At 32.6% G+C, this 22,432-nt stretch overlaps 1 protein-coding gene and 1 non-coding gene across 3 annotated transcripts; one reads left to right on the forward strand and one right to left on the reverse strand.

The window, feature by feature from the left end:
* Positions 1-3,374: 3,374 nt before the first annotated feature.
* On the forward strand, positions 3,375-3,448 carry TRNAV-AAC (transfer RNA valine (anticodon AAC)). The gene has a single exon. It is a non-coding gene; the product is annotated as a tRNA-Val (tRNA).
* Positions 3,449-3,998: 550 nt separating this feature from the next.
* LOC100245942 (altered inheritance rate of mitochondria protein 25) lies at positions 3,999-22,432 on the reverse strand. 2 transcript variants are annotated; one of them, XM_010663841.3, is made up of 12 exons: positions 22,302-22,432; positions 21,006-21,557; positions 17,869-17,955; positions 14,375-14,416; positions 14,213-14,257; positions 12,717-12,782; positions 12,558-12,614; positions 12,370-12,431; positions 11,080-11,200; positions 10,575-10,652; positions 10,383-10,489; positions 3,999-4,406 (listed from the first exon to the last, which is right to left on the reverse strand). In XM_010663841.3, exons 2-12 carry the CDS (start codon positions 21,546-21,548, stop codon positions 4,376-4,378), a joined length of 1,239 nt encoding a protein of 412 aa, XP_010662143.1. In that variant the 5' UTR covers positions 21,549-21,557; positions 22,302-22,432; the 3' UTR covers positions 3,999-4,375. The 2 variants fall into 2 exon arrangements, with proteins under 2 accessions (XP_010662143.1, XP_002275133.3); XM_002275097.5 differs by having other exon boundaries at positions 22,288-22,427.

The raw sequence follows: 22,432 nt of genomic DNA on the forward strand, positions 1-22,432 counted from the left end.
TAAAAATCAAAAGAACAAAATTGTCAACTTAAACTAAACAATCTCATAGACTATCAATTATCTTCCTACCTCTCATATTTTCTTGTTGTCCATTTTCTTCTCTTATCTTAGCTTTTGGTGTTTTTCCATGCCTACAACTAGGATAGGTTGGCTTGGGTTTACAACCAATCCAACCTAAACTAATACATCAAAACTGAGGTGCTTCTCAAATCCAATGCAACCTTATTTTTCTAGGCTTTGGTTGAACTCAACACTTTGACTGATTCGATTATATCAATTACACTTTGAATCATCAACTCAAATCCAACTTTGATTATTTGATTCATTGGCTAGAATCCAACCTAAGTTGAGTTTGAAAATAACATCCCTAGTTTATCAAAATTAAATTTTTTAATTTTTATGATATTTGTCTTTTTCAAAATGCTTTATGTTCTTTTCTTTAGGTAGAAAAGTGTTCTTAAAAATAGTCGAGCATGTAAGTAATTAAAACCCTTCGATTTCAAACTCCTTGATTTATACACTAATAACACTAACATTGAATTAATAATTTTTTCAATGAAACAAAAGTGTAGTTTTCACTTACAAATGTTTCAATTTTTAGTAAATGCAACAACTCATTAATAACTTGTAATAAGATTGTTAGTTTAACAATATTATTAATTGAAAAATTTTGTTTTCATTTAAATCATAAGTTACTATATGGTTTGCTTATACAAAATTTAATGTGATAATCAAGTATGCTTTATGACAAAATGATTGTAAAACCCTAATTCTTTTGGTCTCATATATTTTCATAATTTTTGAATAGTTTATATTAATCTTCAATTATTTCAATAAGGTAGTTAAATAATCATGCATATTTGACTAAAAACCCTTTTCCATTTTCACATCATTGAGAAAAAAAAAATTACAAGTTATTGAGAATTGTAACTACCTGTTTCATTATAACAATACAAGCTATTAAATGTTTGAAAGTGATTTTCATTTCCTCACTCCCAAACTTAATGACACCTTACATCTCTCTCTCTCTCTCTGTCTCTCTCTCTCTCAAATAACTCGAATTCCATATTAATGTTCCCAAACTTAATGAACTCTCTCCTTCTCTCTCTTCGCTAAATAACTCCAATTCCATATTGATTTTGGAAATAATTTCCATTTTTTAACTTCCAAACTTAATGAAACTTAACACTAAAACCAAGACCTTCTTAATGTATTTTCTCTCTCTCCAATTCCATATTAGTGTTGGAAGTTATTTCCATTTTCAAACTCAAAATAAAACCTTATTAATGTATCTTAAAAAAAATATTAAGATGATATTTGTTTTTTGATAGAATATAAAAAAAGTCTAAATATTTGGCATTCTCTATTCAGCTAAAAGTAACGTATTGATATCAACTAATATAATTAAAATAAATTTGTTATCAATATATTCGGTTTAGTTATATTAGTTAATGTTAATAGGTTACTTTTTGCTGAATGAAAAAAATCAAAATATTTGATTTTTTCTATTCAACTAAAAAACAAACACTACCTAAATTATACTAACAACATTTTTAATACGACTTCTTTCACATTTATTACTTTAACATGTAATTTTGTTCAAAATTAAGGGTAATATGTACTCAAAATAACAATTTCTAGAAACTTTTCATATTAAATGACATTTAGAATCTCTCTCATAACTCATTCTACATGAATGATTCCTAACTCCCAAACTTTTTCCCATTCAATCAATGAAACCTTACTAATACCTCGCTATATATAGTCCCCCAAAGGCCCAAACCTTTTTCAAGTCACATTCCCATCCCAAAAAAGAAAAGTTGACAAGAAACCATGGACAAGCACATTCACGTAGCTTCAACCCTAACCCTAGTCTTCATCTTCTTACTTTGTCATGCCACAACTCTTGTTTCTGCCGTTGACGACCCTTGGACCGGCCTTCCGGTGCCGCCGGAGCCTAGTCCTGGCTTCTACAAACACTTGCAAGCCTGCGCCGACGTCTTAACAAGAGATTGTGGCCTGGAGATCTATAATTATGTGCTAGGTAGTGGGCATGTAGGGCCACCTTGTTGCCAGAAACTTAAACAAATGGGCGAAACATGCAACAATGATTTGGCTTTCGCACTTGGACGATTTGATAAGTACAAGAAAGCTGCCCTTATTATAAAGACTAAGAGTGCACGCATGTTCAGTACATGTCATTAGGATGAAGATTGAATTTGTATCCAGAAAAAATAAGTGTTGTAGCCTTAGCTTCATGGTTTGGGAGTTATAACAAAGAATCTATGTATTTGATCATTTGAGAAACAAAATTGAAATAATAGCTTTAATGGATACTTTTTCTTCCGTCTTTATATCATATGGTAATGATATGGTGTGATTTCTTTTGATTTTTTCAGTAATGCAATGTCGGGTTTTATGAAACAAGTACAATATATAAATACTTTTAATTTTGAATAGATTTTATATTATTATTTTAATCAAAATATTAATTTGGAAAGTAATATTTTAATTTTTAAATCATTTTTCATATCCAACTCATTTTTCTTTTAAGATTCGAATTTGTAGAATTAACAATTATTAGATCATTCTCATATTCATGTAATGATGATTATTTTTATTTTTGTTGGGGGTTTAGGTGTACAAGTGGAGTTGACCTTACCCAATCCAACAAAACGAGAGTTAAGGGAGAACAGTTTCTCAAGAGTTGAAACAAATCATCCCTAATAATAAAAAAAGAGGATATATCTCTTTCTCACTCTTACTCTTTTTTTGAAAAAAATTGAAATAATACTTTACAACGTGGTTCTTTTTTGAATTCCATCCAATTTTTTTTCTCTCCATGAAAAGAAAGTTAAAAACATTTATACCGTTTCTCAAATTTTATTAGTTATTTTATTAATGAATTATATATCTCTTTCTCACTCTTACTCTTTTTTTGAAAAAAATTGAAATAATACTTTACAACGTGGTTCTTTTTTGAATTCCATCCAATTTTTTTTCTCTCCATGAAAAGAAAGTTAAAAACATTTATACCGTTTCTCAAATTTTATAGTTCCATTCACGATTTGGGACATATAATTCATTAATAAAATAACTAATTTGGATTTTGGGCATTTCAAAAGGTAATTTGAAGCATTTGTTTTTGATAATTTTCTTTTTTAATTTCTTGTTTAAATTGTTTCAAATTTGATGAAGATACAATTTTGAATTTTTAATATATGAATTTATAACAATATTCTTCTAAGTTTATATTTTTAAATCTATATATTAAACTAAGAGATAGATGGCTAGTATGACAAGTTTGCAATAGGCAAAAAAAGAAAACTTTCTAGCCTAGCCTTTTAAAATATTTTCAAAAATCCAAACATCAAGGTGTCGTGGTGTAGTTGGTTATCACGTCAGTCTAACACACTGAAGGTCTCCGGTTCAAGTCCGGGCGACGCCAATTTTTTTCCACGACGAAAGACCAAACAAATTGAAATTGACTAGAACCGTAAAACCTAGTTTATCAAATTATCCTCTCAAAGTGCATTCAATTAAAACAAGTCTTATTCTCTAGAATAAGAAAAATAAAATTCATAATTTAAAAAATAAGTTTACCAAATTTTTTATCTAAAAAAATTATTCTAAAAACCAAGAACTATTTTTTAAAACAATTTTCTATTTTCCCCGATAAGAAAACAAAATGTTTTTTAAAAAACATCTTTTACTTATATTTTATTGTTTTCAAGTGTTTTTTTATGGCTATTTTAAAAAATAATTATACAAACACATAAAATGATTAAAAATAAAGTAATATAAAAATTATTTTTAAAATTATTAAAAACAAGTTACAAACAAACTTTTTTTTTTTTTTACAAAACATAAAAAGAATAATTTTTAAAAAATAATTACCAAACAGGACCTAGGTATTTCTAAGAATAAATTTGAGGCCTATTCAGGTAACATATTCTAAGAAACAATTAAATATAAATACACAATACCACCACCAAGTATAAGTCAAGAAAAATGTTTTTTATATTTAAATTCTTGAGCATCAATTTTTATATTTAAACCCTGAATTTTTCTTTCTGTTCTTCCCACTTCACCTCCACCAAGAGGGAGGTCAGAGTCTGAAACCATTTTACAACATCATCTTCAAAGCCCAAGCCAAAGCCTGGTGTCTTCTAGTATATATGTAAAAAACTGGTCCATTCACTACAACCAATTTCCAGGCTTCCCAGTATATTCAAATCCTGAAATATCCATTGTTTACCTGTACATCATGACAACAGAAAATGCCAATACAAAAACGGCTGCATTCTCTCACAGCTGGAGACGGAGAAGACATGTTGCTTGATCAGAAGATTCAGAACATTCTTCTGTCTGAATCCTACTCATCAACAGCTACAAAAGGAATTCCCCTGCAAAGCAATGGAAGTAAGTAGTTGTTTCAAATTCTACAATCCTCATTACTTCTAATCCTCAAGCTTGTCAAGCGATGAATGAAACAAAACGGTACCAAGTTGGACCATTTAGGCTGCAGATGGTGGTGGTTGCCAGTCCAAAGGTGAGGAAATCACCCACAAGGGCTAAAATAGGAATAAAGAATGCTGCAAAACTAGGGCGAAGGAATTGGTAAATACACTTGCGTTTTCTCTATCTGCACCTGCCTTTTTCTAAAAGAAAATTATAGAACTCATGTGAAATCGCAAAATACCCTCTTGGTCTTCATCTTCACCATAACCCTAACCTAATCCTAACCCTTATCCTTACCCTTACCCTTACCCTTACCCTTACCCATTCCTCCACTCCCCTCCTTTTGTTTCTCCTTCTCTTCTTCAACTTTCATTTTTTTTCTCTTTTGAATTTATGGAGGGTAACCCCGCCCAAGAGTTGGCCTTGGATTTTGGATTCGTTAGTTTTTTTTTTTTTCCCTTTCTGTTTTTCTATTTTTTTCTCTCATTTTCATTCTTTTCATCATCTATTCAAGCACTATCAATTTCAAACCAATTTTTAACACAAAAAACAATCAAGATTTATGAATATGAAAATGAAAATAAAGGGAAGGAAAAATCTATAAAAATGAAAATGAGAGGAGGGGAAAGGGAAGGGTTAGGTGTTAGCCCAAGGTTTGGTTGAACTTAAGTTTTGATCATAATAAAATAAAGTTTGGATTTAACGTTTAATTTTAACTAACAGAAAAAGATCACCCGGATGAATAAAAAAGAAGCTATGCAACTCAATAAAAAATTCATGTAAAATCGGGGTGCACTAAGCTAGGAATGCAAGAAATCATTTTAAGTCAACAAAACTCTTCGAAGTTCAATCAAATTGTTTTAAATCTTTTAACAAATTGTATGAAGTATCTTTCAAATCAAAACTACATTAAAATTAGGTAATTCATATCTAAAAGGTTTTCAAAATCATAAGGAGTTTTGTTTAACTGGCTTTTCTGCAGTGTTTTTGAGCTAAAAAATGAAGTTTTTCACACAATCTTGAAAAATCAAGTCAAAAGGCCAACTAGTAACCCCGTGGGGTGAACTAGTTAAGGGGATTTGAGCTCCAAACTTGGTAATGACCACCAGTCGAGGTTTCTGCCTCCAAAGGTCACCAGTTGTACCTTTTGTACCCCCAACAACTAGTGACACTTGTGTAAGGCTCCAATACTTCATTTATTGTAGATAGGTGATTACTACTCAAAAAGAACACATTTTAAATAATAATTCTCATAAATTCCATACATTTTGAGTAGTAATTATGCTTAACATGCCCAATTAATACATTATTGGCCTCACAAGAGATACTAATGATTTTTGTGAAGTTTTGGGGTCATTTTAAGGTGATTTTGATGCATTGAGTAACAAAAGAAATAAATGGAATTGAAGAGGGTAAATAATGTGGATGATGAGGAAGAAGCAATGTAATTAGTTTGGATCGGGATTTGGAGATAGTTAATGTAGAGTCAAAAGAAGAAAATGGAATAAATGATAAAGAGGAGCTCAAAAACCAAATGTTGCACGTTTGCATGATCATGAAAAATTTTTACATGATTTGTGCGAATTAGACCAAAAGAGGAATTTAGGCTGCAGGCTAAGGAGGATGTTTAAATTGATTTCGCATGAACATGTGAAATGGTCCAGAAAGCTCCTTGTTGTTGCTACTGTTGCTCCACTGATTTCGCACGACTGTGCGAAAATGAAAGTCTTCGTGTGAAATGACCCAAACTCACGTGAAATGGTGATTTTGCTGCTAAACTCCAGATTATTGAATTGAGAAGGTTCCTGAAGACCTCTTAGATGATGCCAAGTGTCCACTTGACCTTGGCATATAAATAGGAATATTTCATTGGAAAGCTTTTTTGACACTTTTGATTGTGGAATTTTCTAGGTTCTCTCTCTTGATAGAATTCTCTATTTTCCTTCATTTTCTCACTAGCCAAACATGCCTTGTGAGACCAAATCTCCAAGCATAAGTGACTAAATCTCGTTTTTCTCAAAGGAAAGAAGATCTAGAGGCAAGATCTATGGTGAATTTTAGAATTGAGCTTTAATTGCAAAGGTAATTTGATCTAATTGATTGATTAATTAAAATTTGGGGATTTTTCTCTGCAAATTATCTTGAATGACTATTAAATTGCAAACGAGGTAGATTCATTAAATTTTTAAAGCTAAATTTGATAAGATCAAATATTTGCATTGTATGAATCATTGGAAGATGATTTAAGATGAATTGAATATATAGTTTAAATTGATATCTTGGATTAAATAACCTAATTTGAAGAGAAATTAGGTCTAGACTTAAAGTTAAATATAAAATCAAATTAAATGAGAATTTAAGTTTTTAATCTAACTTGATGAAAAATAGATCTCAACATCTATTCACCATAGAAATTGTTTTCTAGAAAATCCTAACCCCGAGAATTTCTTTTCCTATTAATTTTTTCTTGTTTTACATTTTATTCTTCTTCTCAATTAGAAATCATTGTTATTTTGATTTTTCATCATTAATTTCACTTTATCACAACCATTTCTTTTCCCTCATTCAAGCCTTAATCACCGAGAATAATCCATCCTAGTAGACAACACCTAAAAATTACTATACTAAAGTTGTTTGTACTAAATTCATTTTTGATTGGGTACAAACTACTCTAAAATAGTGAATTAGGTTATGAACTGTGTTTTAATGCGATAAATGACAAAAAATCAATCGATCAATAAAATTCTTCCAAATCATTGGTCATTTATTTATTAAGCCTTTAAGAGTGCCTTTGACTGCACATTGTCCAAGAACTTTGCATCTTTATTTAGTGCATCTTCAATCCTAGTTTCCATTGTACTATTAAGTTCAAACTTGTAAACTAGGAAAGTTTTCGTATTCATATCTCTTGCAAACCCTATGAGAAAGTATTCAAGTGTGAGGTATCACTTGAGGGTTTGTATCAAGTGTAAGGTATCACTTGAGGATTGGCGTTAAAGGTCTATTGGAGTTGAAAATCTAAGTGTACAAGTTTAAGACTTTAGTAGAATGGGCTTGGAATTGAAGCTTGAGAAGTGTGAACGTAGACCAAGTTGCATTGACCCACTATAAATCGTTTGCACTTCTCATGTCTTACCTCTCTTTATTTACTCAAATTTGCATTTATTGTAATTTGCATCCATTTTGGTAAAAACTATTTAAACTTAACCGACACCCTATTCACTCCCTCTCTTGGGTGTCTCATCTTTTGTTTGCGGATGACACATTGATTTTTTGTGAGACTTCTAAGGACCAACTATTGCATTATCATTGGGTCTTAATGTAGTTTGAAGCAATTTCAAGGCTTAAGATCAACCTTGATAAAAGTGAGCTAATTTCAGTTAAAAGGGTTCTTATAATAGAGGAGTTGGTGGACATTCTAGGGTATAAATTGAGGGCGTTACCTTCCAAGTATCTTGGGCTTCCTTTTGGTGCTACCTTTAAATTGACAATAGTGTGGGACTTGGTGGAAGAGTGAATACAAAGAAAGCTTGCAAGGTGGAAGAGACAATACTTGTCCAAGGGGTGGGAGGTGCTTAAGTCTTATCAAAAGTACCTTGTCTAGCCTAGCCATTTATTTCATGTCCATTTCTGTTATTTCAAGAAGTGTGTGTTGTAGATTGGAAAAACTTCAAAAGGACTTTATTTGTTGAGAGGGATCTCTTGAAAATAAGCCTCACTTAGTGAGTTGGCACAAAGTTTGTAAGTTAAGGGTGGAAAGAGGCTAGGCATTCGAAATCGCTCTACTTTGAACAAGGCTCTATTAGGCAAATGGAGTTGGAGGTTCATGTCAAAAGGGGAGCCCTTGTGGAAGAAAGTAATCATTGATAAGTATGGGATAGAAGAAGGGCGTTGGTGCTCTTTGGAGGTGAGGGGAGGGTTATGGTGTAGTATTGTGGAAGGTTATAAGGAAAGGATGGGATGCTTTCAAAAGTAAGATTTCCTATGTTTTGGGCAATGGAAGAAGGTTAAGATTTTGGAAGGACATTTGGCGTGGGGACACCCCTTTGACTTTTGATAATGTTGAGCCTTCAGATCAAGAGCTAAAATCTCTTTTCCATACAACTTTGTAGAATTGATCAAAGGGGGTTTAAGGCAAGAGTTCTTTTCTATGATTGATTTTATTGATTGGTTAGATTGCCAAATAATAGAGCGTTCTTGTGTGTGTGTGTGTGTGTGTTTTTTTTTTTTTTGGTTTATTACACTTTACTCCCCTAGCCTATACCATGTTTTGCACATTGCCCCATCGAGTTCAAAATCGAGCAATGTACCCTTCATGCTTTATAATTACATGTAATGTACATTTTTTGAGTAACAGTGTTACAATTTTGGACAGAAAGCGCATGTGCTCTCCATGTGACCGAGGGCAAAAAGGTCATTTGAGCTTCCTTCGTTTGTTCTTCCTCCCCAAAACCTCAAAATTCTAACTCAACCCTCCTCTTCCTTCGTTCTTCCTTCCTTGTTGCTATTGAATCCCCAAATTGTAGCGGAAGCATATTGCAGAATGAAAATTGCAAGAAAATGGCGATGAGGTAGTATTTTTCTAAACTTTCCTTTTCCTCTTCTTCTTCTTCTTTTTCTCTCTTCTCCCCTTTTCAACTGAAAATTCCATGTTATAAAAGCATGGGTTTTTTCAAAAAGCTTGATGATATTTATGCTAGCATTTCCAAATTCTTGATTTGAGTTTTTTCAAAAAGCTTGATTTTTTTCCCCAAATTTCTCCAAAATTTCCCCCAACTTTCTGAAACATCAAAACGAAACCTTATAAAACAGAAGCATAACATAAAAATGAAACTCAACCCTAACCCTAACAACAATAGCAGCGGAAGGTGATGGAGGAGGAGCACAGCACTAGCAGCAAGTCGAGCCTTTTGTACTCTTTTCTCTATATCATCAGTTTTTCTTTCCTCTATGTTGTATACATGTGTCATGGGTTTTTTCACTTTGGTTAGTGAGAAAATCAATCGATTTTTTTTTCCTTTTTAAATTTTGAATCTAAGACTATTTGAATTAGTTGAAGTGATTTTTTAATAATATTGTTATTTTTTTGTAAAATTTTTTGAGTTTGGTTCCAATCACCATAAGATTTGTAATTCTATTAGTCGGAATTCTAGGTTATCAAGTTGGAATTCTAGGAAAATTCCAACTGACGATCGAAGGAGGAGGACTAGGTGGTTTTAGGGGTTTTAAAATGAAATGACCCTTTCGCCCTCGATCATATGGAGAGCACATGCGCCTTCCATCCAAAAATGTAACACCATTACTCAAAAAATGTACATTGCATGTAACTATTAAACATGGAAGGTATATTGCTCGATTTGAACTTGAGAGGGCAATATGCAAAACACGGTATAGGTTGGGGGGTAAAGTGTAATAAACCTTTTTTTTTTCTTTGGTGCACACATGTATACTTCCTGTGTACTTGATGTAGCCTTTTTTGGCTCTTTAATATTATCTATTGCTCTTTTGCCCATCAGAAAACTTCGCATCAAGATTAGGGTTTGATGGATGGATGTAGTGAAGAAGATGAAGAAAATGATATTTATGTCATTTCACACATGTTTTATATTTGAAAAAAGAAAAATAAAGTGGGTGCAGAGAGAGAAAAGACAGGTGTCTAACATTTTCCCAAGAGGGGAGGAGGATCAAACAATGACAGAAGCCTTTTATTTTTCAGGTTCTTTTGTAGGGTATTGTAGGCTTATAGAAATGGAGAACAGTGCAGAAGTCACAGTCAGTGAAAGGAGGAGGAATACAAATATCAATTGGGTTGGTACTTGGAATTGATGCCTCTGAATGAGGAGAGAGATTCGTGGATTCAATATTAAAGTCACATTAGAAGATTGAAAGTCGGTAAATGGCCTGACCAGAAATGAACTCACCAGCCACCATGTCTCGAGAAATAGTCATTGTCCAATGATACAGCAAGAGCAACAGCTACAGCTCTTTCTGACAAAGTCAAGGGCCGAACAACTTCCAACTCTTGAATCTGCAAAAGAAGCAGATCAATAAAAGAAAATACTATTGATAATAAAAATTCATGAGACTTATTATCCTCTGATGTGGAACATTACCGCTTTAGCAGGGCCAGACTTAGAGTTGGGATCAGAACTTCCAAATCGGATCACATATTGACCTGCATCAGTGAAGATCTGCAAGACATTATTTAAAAAAAAAAACGGCATTAGGTTGCTATGCATGTGACATGTTCTGTTGATGAAGCAGAACAAAGTCTAGTATCTTCAATGAAATAACATAGTATAAACAAGCCTTTTCAAGACAATCTGTCATGTTACCCAGTAGAAAAGAGGTGACTAAGAATACTATTAAAGCCAAAAATAGTATAAAGAGATTAATAGAAACCCACTAATCACTGCTGAATCCAAGTCACTAATTTCTGAATAAAGTCCAGAGTACGAAAGAAAATTAAGTGAAATTTCCAAAACTATGGTCTTGAAAGTACATATGACTTTATCATGTAAAACCAAAATACCTAACCTTGTGGGCAGGGATAACAAATACTGTATCAGTATCAGTGCATTATAAATAGAATTAAATGCTAAAAAATAAAGAGCTGACCTCAAAGCCAAAACCCCTCCAGTCACGATCAATCTCAGCCAGCACTTTCCCATCAATGTCCTTCAAAGTAAATGTCCAGTTCCAGAAGCCAGGGTTTTCAACTGCTGCAAATTGCTTATTCCTATGAACAAAACGAAAGAAGAGGCTATAAAATGGTAATCATAGAGGCAACGCATGGCTTCATTGAAACATGACCCATTAGAGCAAGAAAAGAAACTTAAATCTAAAGTGGAATCAATATAACATCTTATCTTCAATAACACGGCCTGAGTAAATGGAATGTGTTTACAAACCAATATCAAGAGTAGCAGGACACCACCCTTCAGTTGTTTTATCATGTAACAAAGAGATACTACTGACGGTACATGTTCACACACCCATAGGCACATACTACCCTTCAGGGCCACAAATAATCCCACATTTTGCATTTAGTACTGCACGTGAAAAGCTAAAGACAAACCTATGAAAGAAATGAATCGAAGGTTTATCACACCTCTCAAAGGGTGTTCAAGTATTCAGCAGCAAGAACAAATTTAATTCAACTATCTGATTTGTAAAGCGACCAAGGGAAAAGGGGACTTCATGCATCTTCTTTTACCTTGAAATCAACACATTTAACAATCACACTATGTGTAGAGATAGTAGTTAATATCATTAGAAGTGACAGTAACAACACATCCATCAATTCTGTCATTCCACTATAATATGTACAAATTTACAAGGAATATTTATGGCTTATATTGGCTAAATTTTGAGGATAGGAAATATGCTGACCCTCCAACTTTCCGCACCAAAAATGAAAAACTATGAGGGTCTGTTGTCTATACTGTGTTTTGTTGTCCATATGTTTATAGTAGTCTTAGAACATGGATAAACTCAGAATATTACCTACGGTAAGAGAGAGAAAAGTTGTTGTTCTTGGGCCTCTATATAATATATGGCTAAATGAAGAATATCTTAAGGATACCAGGTGATTGACAAAGAAGTAAAATTCCTCATTTAATATTCAAAATTGTGATGTTGACATTCATGATAAACAAGCTGATACTTGTTTCTATATAGAGTAAAATTCCTTATCTCCCAAATTCACAATCAGTTGGTCTACACTTAATTTTTCTTGCATCTCTAGTTCTGTTTCCATTTTTTCTTTTGTTGTTGAAAATGAAAAAATTCGAACCCCTACACATTTTGAACTTCAAATAACAGAGAGGATGAAAGCAAATTTTAATCAATTTTAACTAGTTATAAAGTAAATATAACACAATTTGAGTAACAAGATATTGAGATTACCCCAAGTACAGATCATACACCCTCCTCCAAAGATGCCATCGTCTATGAACAACACCAACTTCCTACAATTGAATATGTTTGAAATCATTAAAAACCATATTGCAGTTTACTTGCCATTTTTTTTTTCACAAAAGTGCATTTGTTATCCATATAAATGTCACTTTTAGAAACAATTCAAACGGACATACCTTACCATTTACCTCTGCATAAATGGAGCTTGTTATCCACCAAAAAGGCCTACGAACCTACATGTTGTAACAATTAAGCCTCAAAGCTGAAACAGTAATACATCCAACACTCAAAAATCCAAATTATGTAGTTTAAAGAATTTTCTATGAAGCTCTTACCCTAAAGAGCTCATTACCCATGGCATCAACTATGTAAGCAACAAAAGGACGCCTTAGCCGCAGCAACTGCAAAATCATGTAAGAATCATTGTGGTTTCTACATGAGAATATTCATAAGATGAAAAAATCTATCACAAGTATGGAAAACTTTGAAATCCCATATTTGATGCTTCTAAACGTGATAAGTGAACAGTGTTAAATTCATCATACACCCATTACTTTCATCTCCTGAATGATACAATATAGTCACTATAAAATGCCCCAAAATGGCAGTTCAAATTTCAATACCTGTTTACATTTTAATCCATGGAAAGGGATTAATAAAATGATATATATTTATATATATATATATATATATATATATATATAAAAGCACAAAATTTCATTCTGTTCAGAACATGATAGATGTGAATTGACCACGTTAGGGCATAATATTAATTATTTATCATATGCACCAGAATTTTTATGGTGTGGCTCTCCTCATTCTTGTTTGTCTAAAATTTTATATTTTAATTCAATACCTTAAATCTTTGCCTCACCAAAAAAGAAAATTAAGAGCCTGAAATAAGAAGAAATTTTCTACCACGTTCTGCAATCCAGGTCATGCAATCTTTGATCATATAATTCTAGGGGCTCTATTGTTTTCTGGCAATGCTGATCAGAAATGATGCTATTTGGAACCTGTATCAAATTTCAAGCAACACAACTATGAAATAAGTTCTGAATTCTAAATCATTTTCAATAAATCCTTCTATGTATCTTCTGAGTTAATGGACCTGTATCAAATTTTTTTTTTTTTTTGCTTCTTTTTTTAAGATTTTAAAATGTACAAATCCTTCATTCCTCCTATAGTAGCTTTCTTTTGCCATGATTGAGAACCTTAAAACAGCAATAATTTTATATCAGGGAACTAATTGATGCTTGCTCATTGCATTCATTTATAGTTCCCTCTTAACAAATTAACTGTTTGCTAATTTATTGCTCTACTCAGCAGCCATCTAAATAATAGTCATGAACTGAATTAGTCCAGTTAAGAGTTAAGCAAGTTCTCAATGTAAATTGGAATGGATGATGACAGATTTCTTGTGTACAAAGCCCATAAACTAACTTAGATTGATATGACACTTTGACTGAAAAAACCACATTCCACATGACAAATTGAATGGAGCAGAGAGAAGCAGCATATGTATGGAACATATTAGCTTTCCTCAAATATAGTACATTTAAATGGAAATACATTAAATTCACTGCTTAAAAAAAGGATAGATTTGGGAAAGATGGTTAGAGCCCACTCATGGTTTTAACATAGTAGATTAGAATCTGAATATGAAAAAACATCACAGACGATGACAAGCTGGGGACAAATTTACAGCATGCACAGAAATAACAGAAGAAATGATTTGCAAATTGGATGTGTAAGACCAAATAATGTCTGTGCCAGCAATTTACTCTGTCCACAGATAAAATAGACAGGCTGAAAAGGCCAAATAACATACCTGTCTCATGATTACATTACTCTGTTCACGAATAAAACCTACAGGCTGACAAAGCAACATTAAGTATCAGGAATTTTACAAAGTTCAATCTGTGTAATAAGCTTCTAACTACTCCTGTGGCAAAATTTCAAGACAACAAAAGGAATTGGAAAGGCTACGTACTGACTGGGGGTAGCACACATCTACCATTGCATACCGGTTTTCCTACAATTACATTTGAGATTAGTAAAAAAAACACAACTAGGAAAACAAAAATGCACAAAAGAAACAAAGAAAAAAGAATAAAGCAATACTAAAATGTTTCAGAGATAAAGAAAACAACCGTAGTGCAGAATAATACTTCTGATGATGCATATTAAGTAGAGAGCATATATATTCTGCAGCGAATGATAAAAGCCATGCATCTTTCAACCATAGGTTTCTAACTCTTGTCAGCTAATAGCTAGGGTAGTTGACTTATATGGTTTTTTTAAATCATCTAAATCTTACAAAGAGAAAGGAACATGCCAAGTCAGCTGACAACCCCATGAAAATATATATAACGACAAATGTATAATTGTGACTGAACAACAATAATGCCCTATAAAAATATTTGGGGCCAGCTAGGCCAAACCTTACTTATGATTCGGCATTGTCTAAGGCCCTGTCCTCCGTTAAATTGATGACCATTGTGCCTGCTCTCTCACTCCTCAATCCTAGTTCTCTTCTTGTCTTTCTCGTCCTTTAAGCATCTTCAATTTGAAGCAACCTACTTCTTACTAGTATATTTATTGGCTTAAGTTGCACATGTATGAATCGTCTTAAGAAACAACTCTAACAGCTCTCTCTCATCTTGTCCCTCAATTAGTGCCACCCCTAGCCTGCAACAGATAAATTCATTTCTTACACTAGTTTTTATCATTTTTGCCACTTATCCCCCTCAATATCCACGAAATGATGCAAGTCTCATTGTTGCCTTGCAAAGGTTTTCCCAATTAAGGATCACACAACACTCCAAAATCACATTTCCACTTTAACCACCCTGTTCCAAGTCTCTGCAGTGTCCTCTTTGAACTCCTCTTGCTCTAAGCCAACATGAATTCATCTGGCAACTGGGGCCAAACTATTTGTATTGCTGAAAAGCTTAAACAGGCTCCTTCAATGGGGATCAGGAAACTCTTTGGCTGTCATTTCCTTGGTGTCCTCAACCAATGTGTTCAGTAGATCAGTAGAACTCTTAATGTATCAAATAAAATAGTTTATTCCTTCAGTTTAAGGCGAATCAGGATGCTGACAATTTTGCTAGGAAAAGCACTTCTTCTTTCATTGAGCTTGTAGGGGATTATCAACCTCCATGTGCCTTTTCAAGCTGGATTTTTTTATTAGACCGCTTTCAGATCCAGTTTTTCCCCTTGTGTTCTACCACATCTTTCTCATCCTTCCTTATATTTTTTTTTTCTCTTTTAGCATATTATTCTGTTTCCTATGTACTTTTGTTTGTTAGTTTCGCTTGAGTTTAGGCTTCTGCAATCAATAGAAGAGTTGGGCATATAATTCCTCATAAAGTTTACCTAACCATCATGGCCTCAAATCTGTTGATTTGAAGTGTCTCCTATATTACCCAAGTATTTTCCAAAATGTCCATGTTTTCTGGTAGCTTCTACCATTTCTTAAATCACTATTAGTAGTGACAACTGTACACACGAATTTCTCTTAAAGAAAAAATGTGTGGTCAAATTGGATTTTATTGATTTGAAGAATAATGTGGGTATAATCTCTATCTTGTGCTCTGATTCTTCCTTTCCTGGTAGTTAATTAAGGGTTTGAAGAAGCATGATCTCAAATAGCTTAAGCTTAATTTGGGTCTTGACTTGATTTAGTTTTGAGTTTTAACTTGACTCAAGCCTTGGTGTGACTTGGACCTTGATGTAACTTGAGCATTGACATGACTTAAGCTTTGCCTTAACTTGAACAATAATGATCAAGGACTTGAGTAGTTTGATCTTAAATCAAAAAGGTCTTTTTGTAAATTTTGATCTTAAAGTTTGAAACTTGAAGTTTTGAAAATCTTAAGGCTTGTTTGTTATTTGTTCTGAAAAATAGTTTCTATTTTTTAGAATAAAAAAATAGAAAAACATGTTAGTAACGAGAAAATAGAAAATAGGATATTTTCAAATAACATCTTTTAGTTGTTTTCACTTTTTTTCGGAGGGTTGTTTTAAAAAATAACTATACAAATATGGAGAATAATTAAAAATAAAGTACTATAAATAAAAGTTATTTTTAAAACATATTTAAAAACATAGAAAACAGGTTAAAAACATTTTTAGTTCCCAAACAAAATTTTGTTCAACAAAACATCAAAGAATTGTTTTTAAAAACAATTCTGAAAAACTATTTTTCAGTTGTGTCTTCGAAAACACTTCTCAAACAGAACCTTGATGATTAAAAGATACTTCAAAGAAATTAAAGATTGAATTCTCCTTTAAAGATTTGAAGAAGTTTTGGATCTCCCTTGAAGAGCTCCCCTCCAACTTTTATCCTGTAACTCGTCTTGAAAGCTTTGGAATTAACCTTATTTATAGGGATTGAAATTATCATAATTGGATAGTTTTTTAATTCCTTGGAAATATTATTTTTTGAATTAGAGTTAATATTTAGGGAGATTTAAAAGACCATATTTGGTAGTCTTAATCCTTTAAATATTATTATTTAATTAAAAATAATATTTAAGAATATTTAGAAGGCTAAATTTTATAGTATTCACTTTCTTTCTTAAAATTATCATTTTTGTTGGGCCCATGCTACACATGATGTTATTTTATTGGTAGAAAACTTGTCAAGTGCCAACTTTTAATTAATCACAATTTAAATTAATTATAAACATTTGATTTTTCTATTAGTCATAATTAACTTAATTTGATTACACATTAACTTGTAAAAGGTTAAATTTTGCCTTTCTACAGCAATCAAAATCTACATATTTTCAAGAAGCTCGATATGGTGATTGATGTTGATATAGATACACACACATAAATAAAGTGTTTACGCTTTAAAAATCACTAGCAAGCGCCTAAAACCTTATATGGGTCTTGAAGATGTGAAAACAAGCATTAAACGGTTTGTCTGAATGTAAGGGTAACAGCATACACAAACAAAATCAGCTCAATTAGAAACAACAATGAAAAGTGGAAAAAAATCACTGGAAGTCAAGACGACCACTGAAGAAAAGTTCTTATCAACTACATGTAATCCGTCAAACCAAAATCCAAACTAAAAGACAGAATGAAAAGGTAATAACAAAATTCTGTATACAATTTGTAAAATGAAAATATAAGATGAACCTCCTTGGAAATTAAATAAATCTCATTGAACAATCAAAGCACAGTCAGACAAGAAGACCTCTTCCTGTACTTCACTCTAAAAAATTTGAAACTGTTCATTAAACTATTCGTAGTATCATATCTAGCATGTCATGCTTTAATGCAAAAAATCTCAACATTTTATCATATTACCATTCCAGTCCACCACTTGACCATTAAATTGCAAAAACAATGCAGAGCTGCTCAAAAAAACACTTGACCATAAGGGAAAACATGATTCATTTTCAAAAAAGCACATGAATGTTTAAAAATAATAATAATAATAATAATAATAGAGGAAAAAAGAAAAGTTACCTGCTCAAAACCAAGTACAAGATTTGCCCATTCTATATCCCTAGTGATCAGCAAATTGGACCTAGCAAGAAGAGGTGCAACCCGAGCCTAAAAAATTTAAGCAATGATGAATGAGTCATCTCCATTGAATTATAAATAACAGCTGACACTGAAAGGATGAACTTTTAGCTATTAGAATCCTGACAAGCTTAAATCCAAACAGAAGAAAGAAAATATCTCATGATAATGTCTATCTAGTTATTTATAACAAATTGTTTACAAGATAAGAAAATGGGCATAAATTAAATAAGTGCATATAGATGCAGAATACAAATATGTACATATGGTTATATATGTGTAACATATTTGACCCATTGCCAAATTGACTATTCTTGTTAACAAATTAGTGCCACAAGGAAGGTGTTTGTAGGTTGCTTTTTGTGTTAAAGCAACTGAACCTTTCATGGCCCCAGGCCAAGAATTACCTAGGTTTGAGCATCGGGACTGGTGCCATCATTACAGAGCACAAGTCACTTAGCATGGATATGATGCCATAAATACCAACTGCAGTATTAGTAAATCAACAACAATGATACCCAGAGCAAGGTGAACTTTAGCAAGGGAGACAAGCAAGGGTTTTGCAACCTTACTCCAAAGAAAAGCAACATATGCATGCCATGTCACTCAACAGCAACGTGTGTAAATTTGCCTATGCTTCAAATACATGTCACCTTTTTTCATCAACCTATTAACCCATACACCCACAATCTATGTTATCATGTGTATCTTCTGAATGAATGATGAAGCAGAAGAAGTTATTGATTATTACCAGATTACAATCTATCTACTACTCTGTCTACCACATCAACTTGAAACTCTCAAAATTATTAACAAGTACCATTTTATTAACAAAAAGAAATTTAATATAGAATATATTTATATTTAACACATGCTTTCTGCTCAAAATTATTTGGATTTGAAAAAACAACTATTCCTTCACTAGCATAACTTTGTCAATTATTTGGATTTGAATCAACATTTGTTTGCAAATCATAAAACCAATATGCATTATAAATTTATAACATCACCCATTGAGACATGTTCTTATACACTTTCTCTTATGTGAAAAATGAGAACTTGTTAAATACCATATCTAAGTGAAACATACATAAATAAATATATTTATTCCCATTCCATCATACTCTCCAAGCTAAAAAAGCAGAATAAAATTTGAACTTCAAATCATCTTTGAAATCATAGGCATAAAACAGAAAAGCATAAAGGGATGGAAATCATTTTAGAAAGCCCATCACTGTATAAGGCTGGAAAAGATATTGCCATCATAACCTAGGTAGTGAATCATGTTTGCAGAAAATGGTTATTTCTATGATAACATCCTCAACAAAAACTTATGGTACGCTAGAATAAGACCACAGCACTTCATCTTAGAAACCCATTTACTGAGCCAATCATAGTTCCACATTTCAAATAACGGTTTTAGTCAAAGCAGAGTACAATTCAGTCCACAACTAGTACGATGTAGCCCCATATTCTATAAATTGTAATAAGAAAGATTTTTAAAATGATTAAATTAAATAGAAAATAAATAAACAATAAATAAAAAGATAAAGGTTTATTAGATCTAGCAATATAAGAGTAAAAACAATACAATAAAGAAGACAAATAACAACATAAAGCCAAACCATCCTAAAAAAACATGGAAACGTGAGAAGCTCAATGTCTTCATGGCCTCAGTGCAGGCTTCAACTCACAAGCAGGATAATGAACATTCCCAACCAAATACTTTTACACACAGCCATAAATCTTTTAAAGACAGTTTCTGAAACCAATAGGATTGCTAACTAGATATGAAATAGATGCAAAATAAAGACAACATCAATGCGCGCACACATTGATTAAGGTCTCAAAAATTTTCCTGATACAATTTTGAAAGTCATAAAAATGTAAAGAGGAATGGAGATTTCTTATGAAGACTGACAACTTATTAAGAAAAAGATTTTCCCTGAGCACACCATTCTCTGACAAGCAAGATTTTTATGATTTAATAAGTAACTTTTGCATCTTTGAGCAATTTTAAAACATTGGATTGACTTGTGTAGTAACAGTAGATGGTAGTTGGATTCTGTAGTGAGTCAAGAGGAATTCTGCTACTAATAACCATGTATATATAATCAGTGGAGTGGACTGGAAGCAATTTATAGCCAAAATTTAGGAAAAGATGAAATTCTAGAGTGCAGGGCCACTGGAGGAAACTGAAGAAGAAGGTGTTTCACAGATTCACTGTACAGAAACCATATGCTCCATATCCCGAAAGGTAGAAAGGAATGAGGTTGGCGAGGAATGAAGAGAATCTTGCACAATTTAAAAACTTTTTGGGTTTCAAAGGCTGGAATTACCAGCATTTTTTAATCCACCTTCACATATGCTGGTAATGGAACACAAACATCATACTAGGACGACAGGCATGCTTCAACTGTTTGAGTATGTTTTAGCCATACTAAAGGGAAAAAAAAATGATATGATACCAATTTGATTCTATATTGAAAACATCATCTAAACAGTTGAATTTCATGATAGAAATGTAGACTGTTAAATAAAGGTACAAACGCATAAGATAAAGGTAGGGATTTTGGAAAAAAAATATATATACAGCATCTTTTAAAAATATGGCAATTGAAAAATTATTTCCAAATTTATGACAGGTTGTAAGGAGTCAAACAAAAAATTATCTTTTGAACTGTTGGCTCCAATTTAACCATTGAATTTTATAATTGTCTCAAGAAGAAACCACTTCAAATTTTAGAATTTGCATTGAAATTGTTTCTTCATAAGACAACTTCAATATAATATAACTACACAAAAGTTGTCCTATTGACACTTCACTTATTATCATAAATTTGAAAATAGTTTCTCAACTGTCATAACTCTCAAATTATTTTTACAACTACCATTTTTTACAAATATTTTATTAAAATTTATAAAATATCACAAATCCAACCAAGGTACCAAGAAATAAAATCAAGGTACAAAATAATAGGACTATGCATAAATTACTTGGACCAACTTTACAACAATATGCACTAAAGCTAGAAAGCAGATAAAACTTATTTAGATGCCAAACAAAGGCCCAACTTTACCTCCTCTGGAGATGCAGGCTCCAGAAAACCAGTGACAGATTGACTAAGTGGTGGTTGCTTCAGAACTGGTTTCTCCTGCTCAGAAGGTTTCTCTTTTGTGACCGATGCACCTGAAAACCATCTTCCAAATGGAAATTGGGAAGAAAGTTGGTTACCATAGACTATTTCACTATCGGCACCATACTTAACTGTTTTTCGCTTTCTTTTCCCTCTTGAACCTTTTGCTTTCCTGTCTACAACCCAGAGCTGCACTAGAAAATCTCTATCCATCTGAGGATCACCTCCAGCACTCTGACCAAATTGACGTGATATACTTATTGCACTCAGATTTGACCTTAGGAAATTTCCTTCCGAACAAGAAGGCAACTTAGATCTCCATGCCACATTTCTTGCTAAGACAGCCTGCTCCAATAATGTCGCTTGAGGTTGCAACCCATTCAAATGTCTATTCACCGCAAGATAACATGATGCATGCAATTTGGAAGTTTCTTGGGTGAATTTACTATTCTTGGCAAGGCGATGCCAATTCTTTATGGGATTCATTTGAAATAACTGCCACAGTGCATACACAAATTAAACTTCATGAGCGATATCTTCCATTTGGGTCTCGGAAACAACATGGGAAAGTGAAAGTAAAACCCTACAAGTACTTAAAAATTATTATCTTTCTCGAGCTATCTTCAACATTCCCTTCCCCTTTACCTCATTCAACCAGTAATCCAAAAAGAATATAAAAATGAAAAAATAAAACAATATCACATAGAATGGCATTAGCACAAGAAGTAAGATAAAGTAATAAGAACACCCATCTAACATAAAATCCACAGTATACAAATCCGGTCGCCAACAGACTTTGGATAGAGAAAGGAAACCAATAAGTTAGCTTTAAGTACCAAAGAATTGATTTCTTGTTTTCTTGTCTTTTCCTACGTTTCCTCGGTAACCAAACACCAACCCCCCCACCCCAAAAAAAAATGCAAAAATGAAAATCTCTCCATCACTGAATTCAACCGAATGCAGAAGCCAACAATTGACTCTCAAATGCATTAATCTCTGGAAAATCATTGTGCCTAATGTGAAATGTACAATTCAGATTCTTCATTTCTTCAAGATTTTGATCATGATTTGATTGAATAATAGTGATAAGCAGATTAAAAAAAAAAAAAGAAAGAAAGAAAAGAAACAGAACCCTAACCCTAACCCTATCCCTGATCATTCTGAAACCAAAAGGCCATGGATTCACAGTATAAATTTTCCAGAAAATGGCAAAATTGGAAATTACATTTTTGCGCATACCTTGGAGAGCTTGAGAGGTGTGGGTTTCAGACAGATATCAGCGGAAGGCTAAAAAAAGTGAGAAGGAAACAGAGACGGTGTGGACAGTGAAGGCTATTTATTTCAGTCAATTCACACAAATATTTTATTTT

This window comes from Vitis vinifera, chromosome 16, assembly GCF_030704535.1.
Source record: "Vitis vinifera cultivar Pinot Noir 40024 chromosome 16, ASM3070453v1".
Taxonomy (NCBI): domain Eukaryota; kingdom Viridiplantae; phylum Streptophyta; class Magnoliopsida; order Vitales; family Vitaceae; genus Vitis; species Vitis vinifera.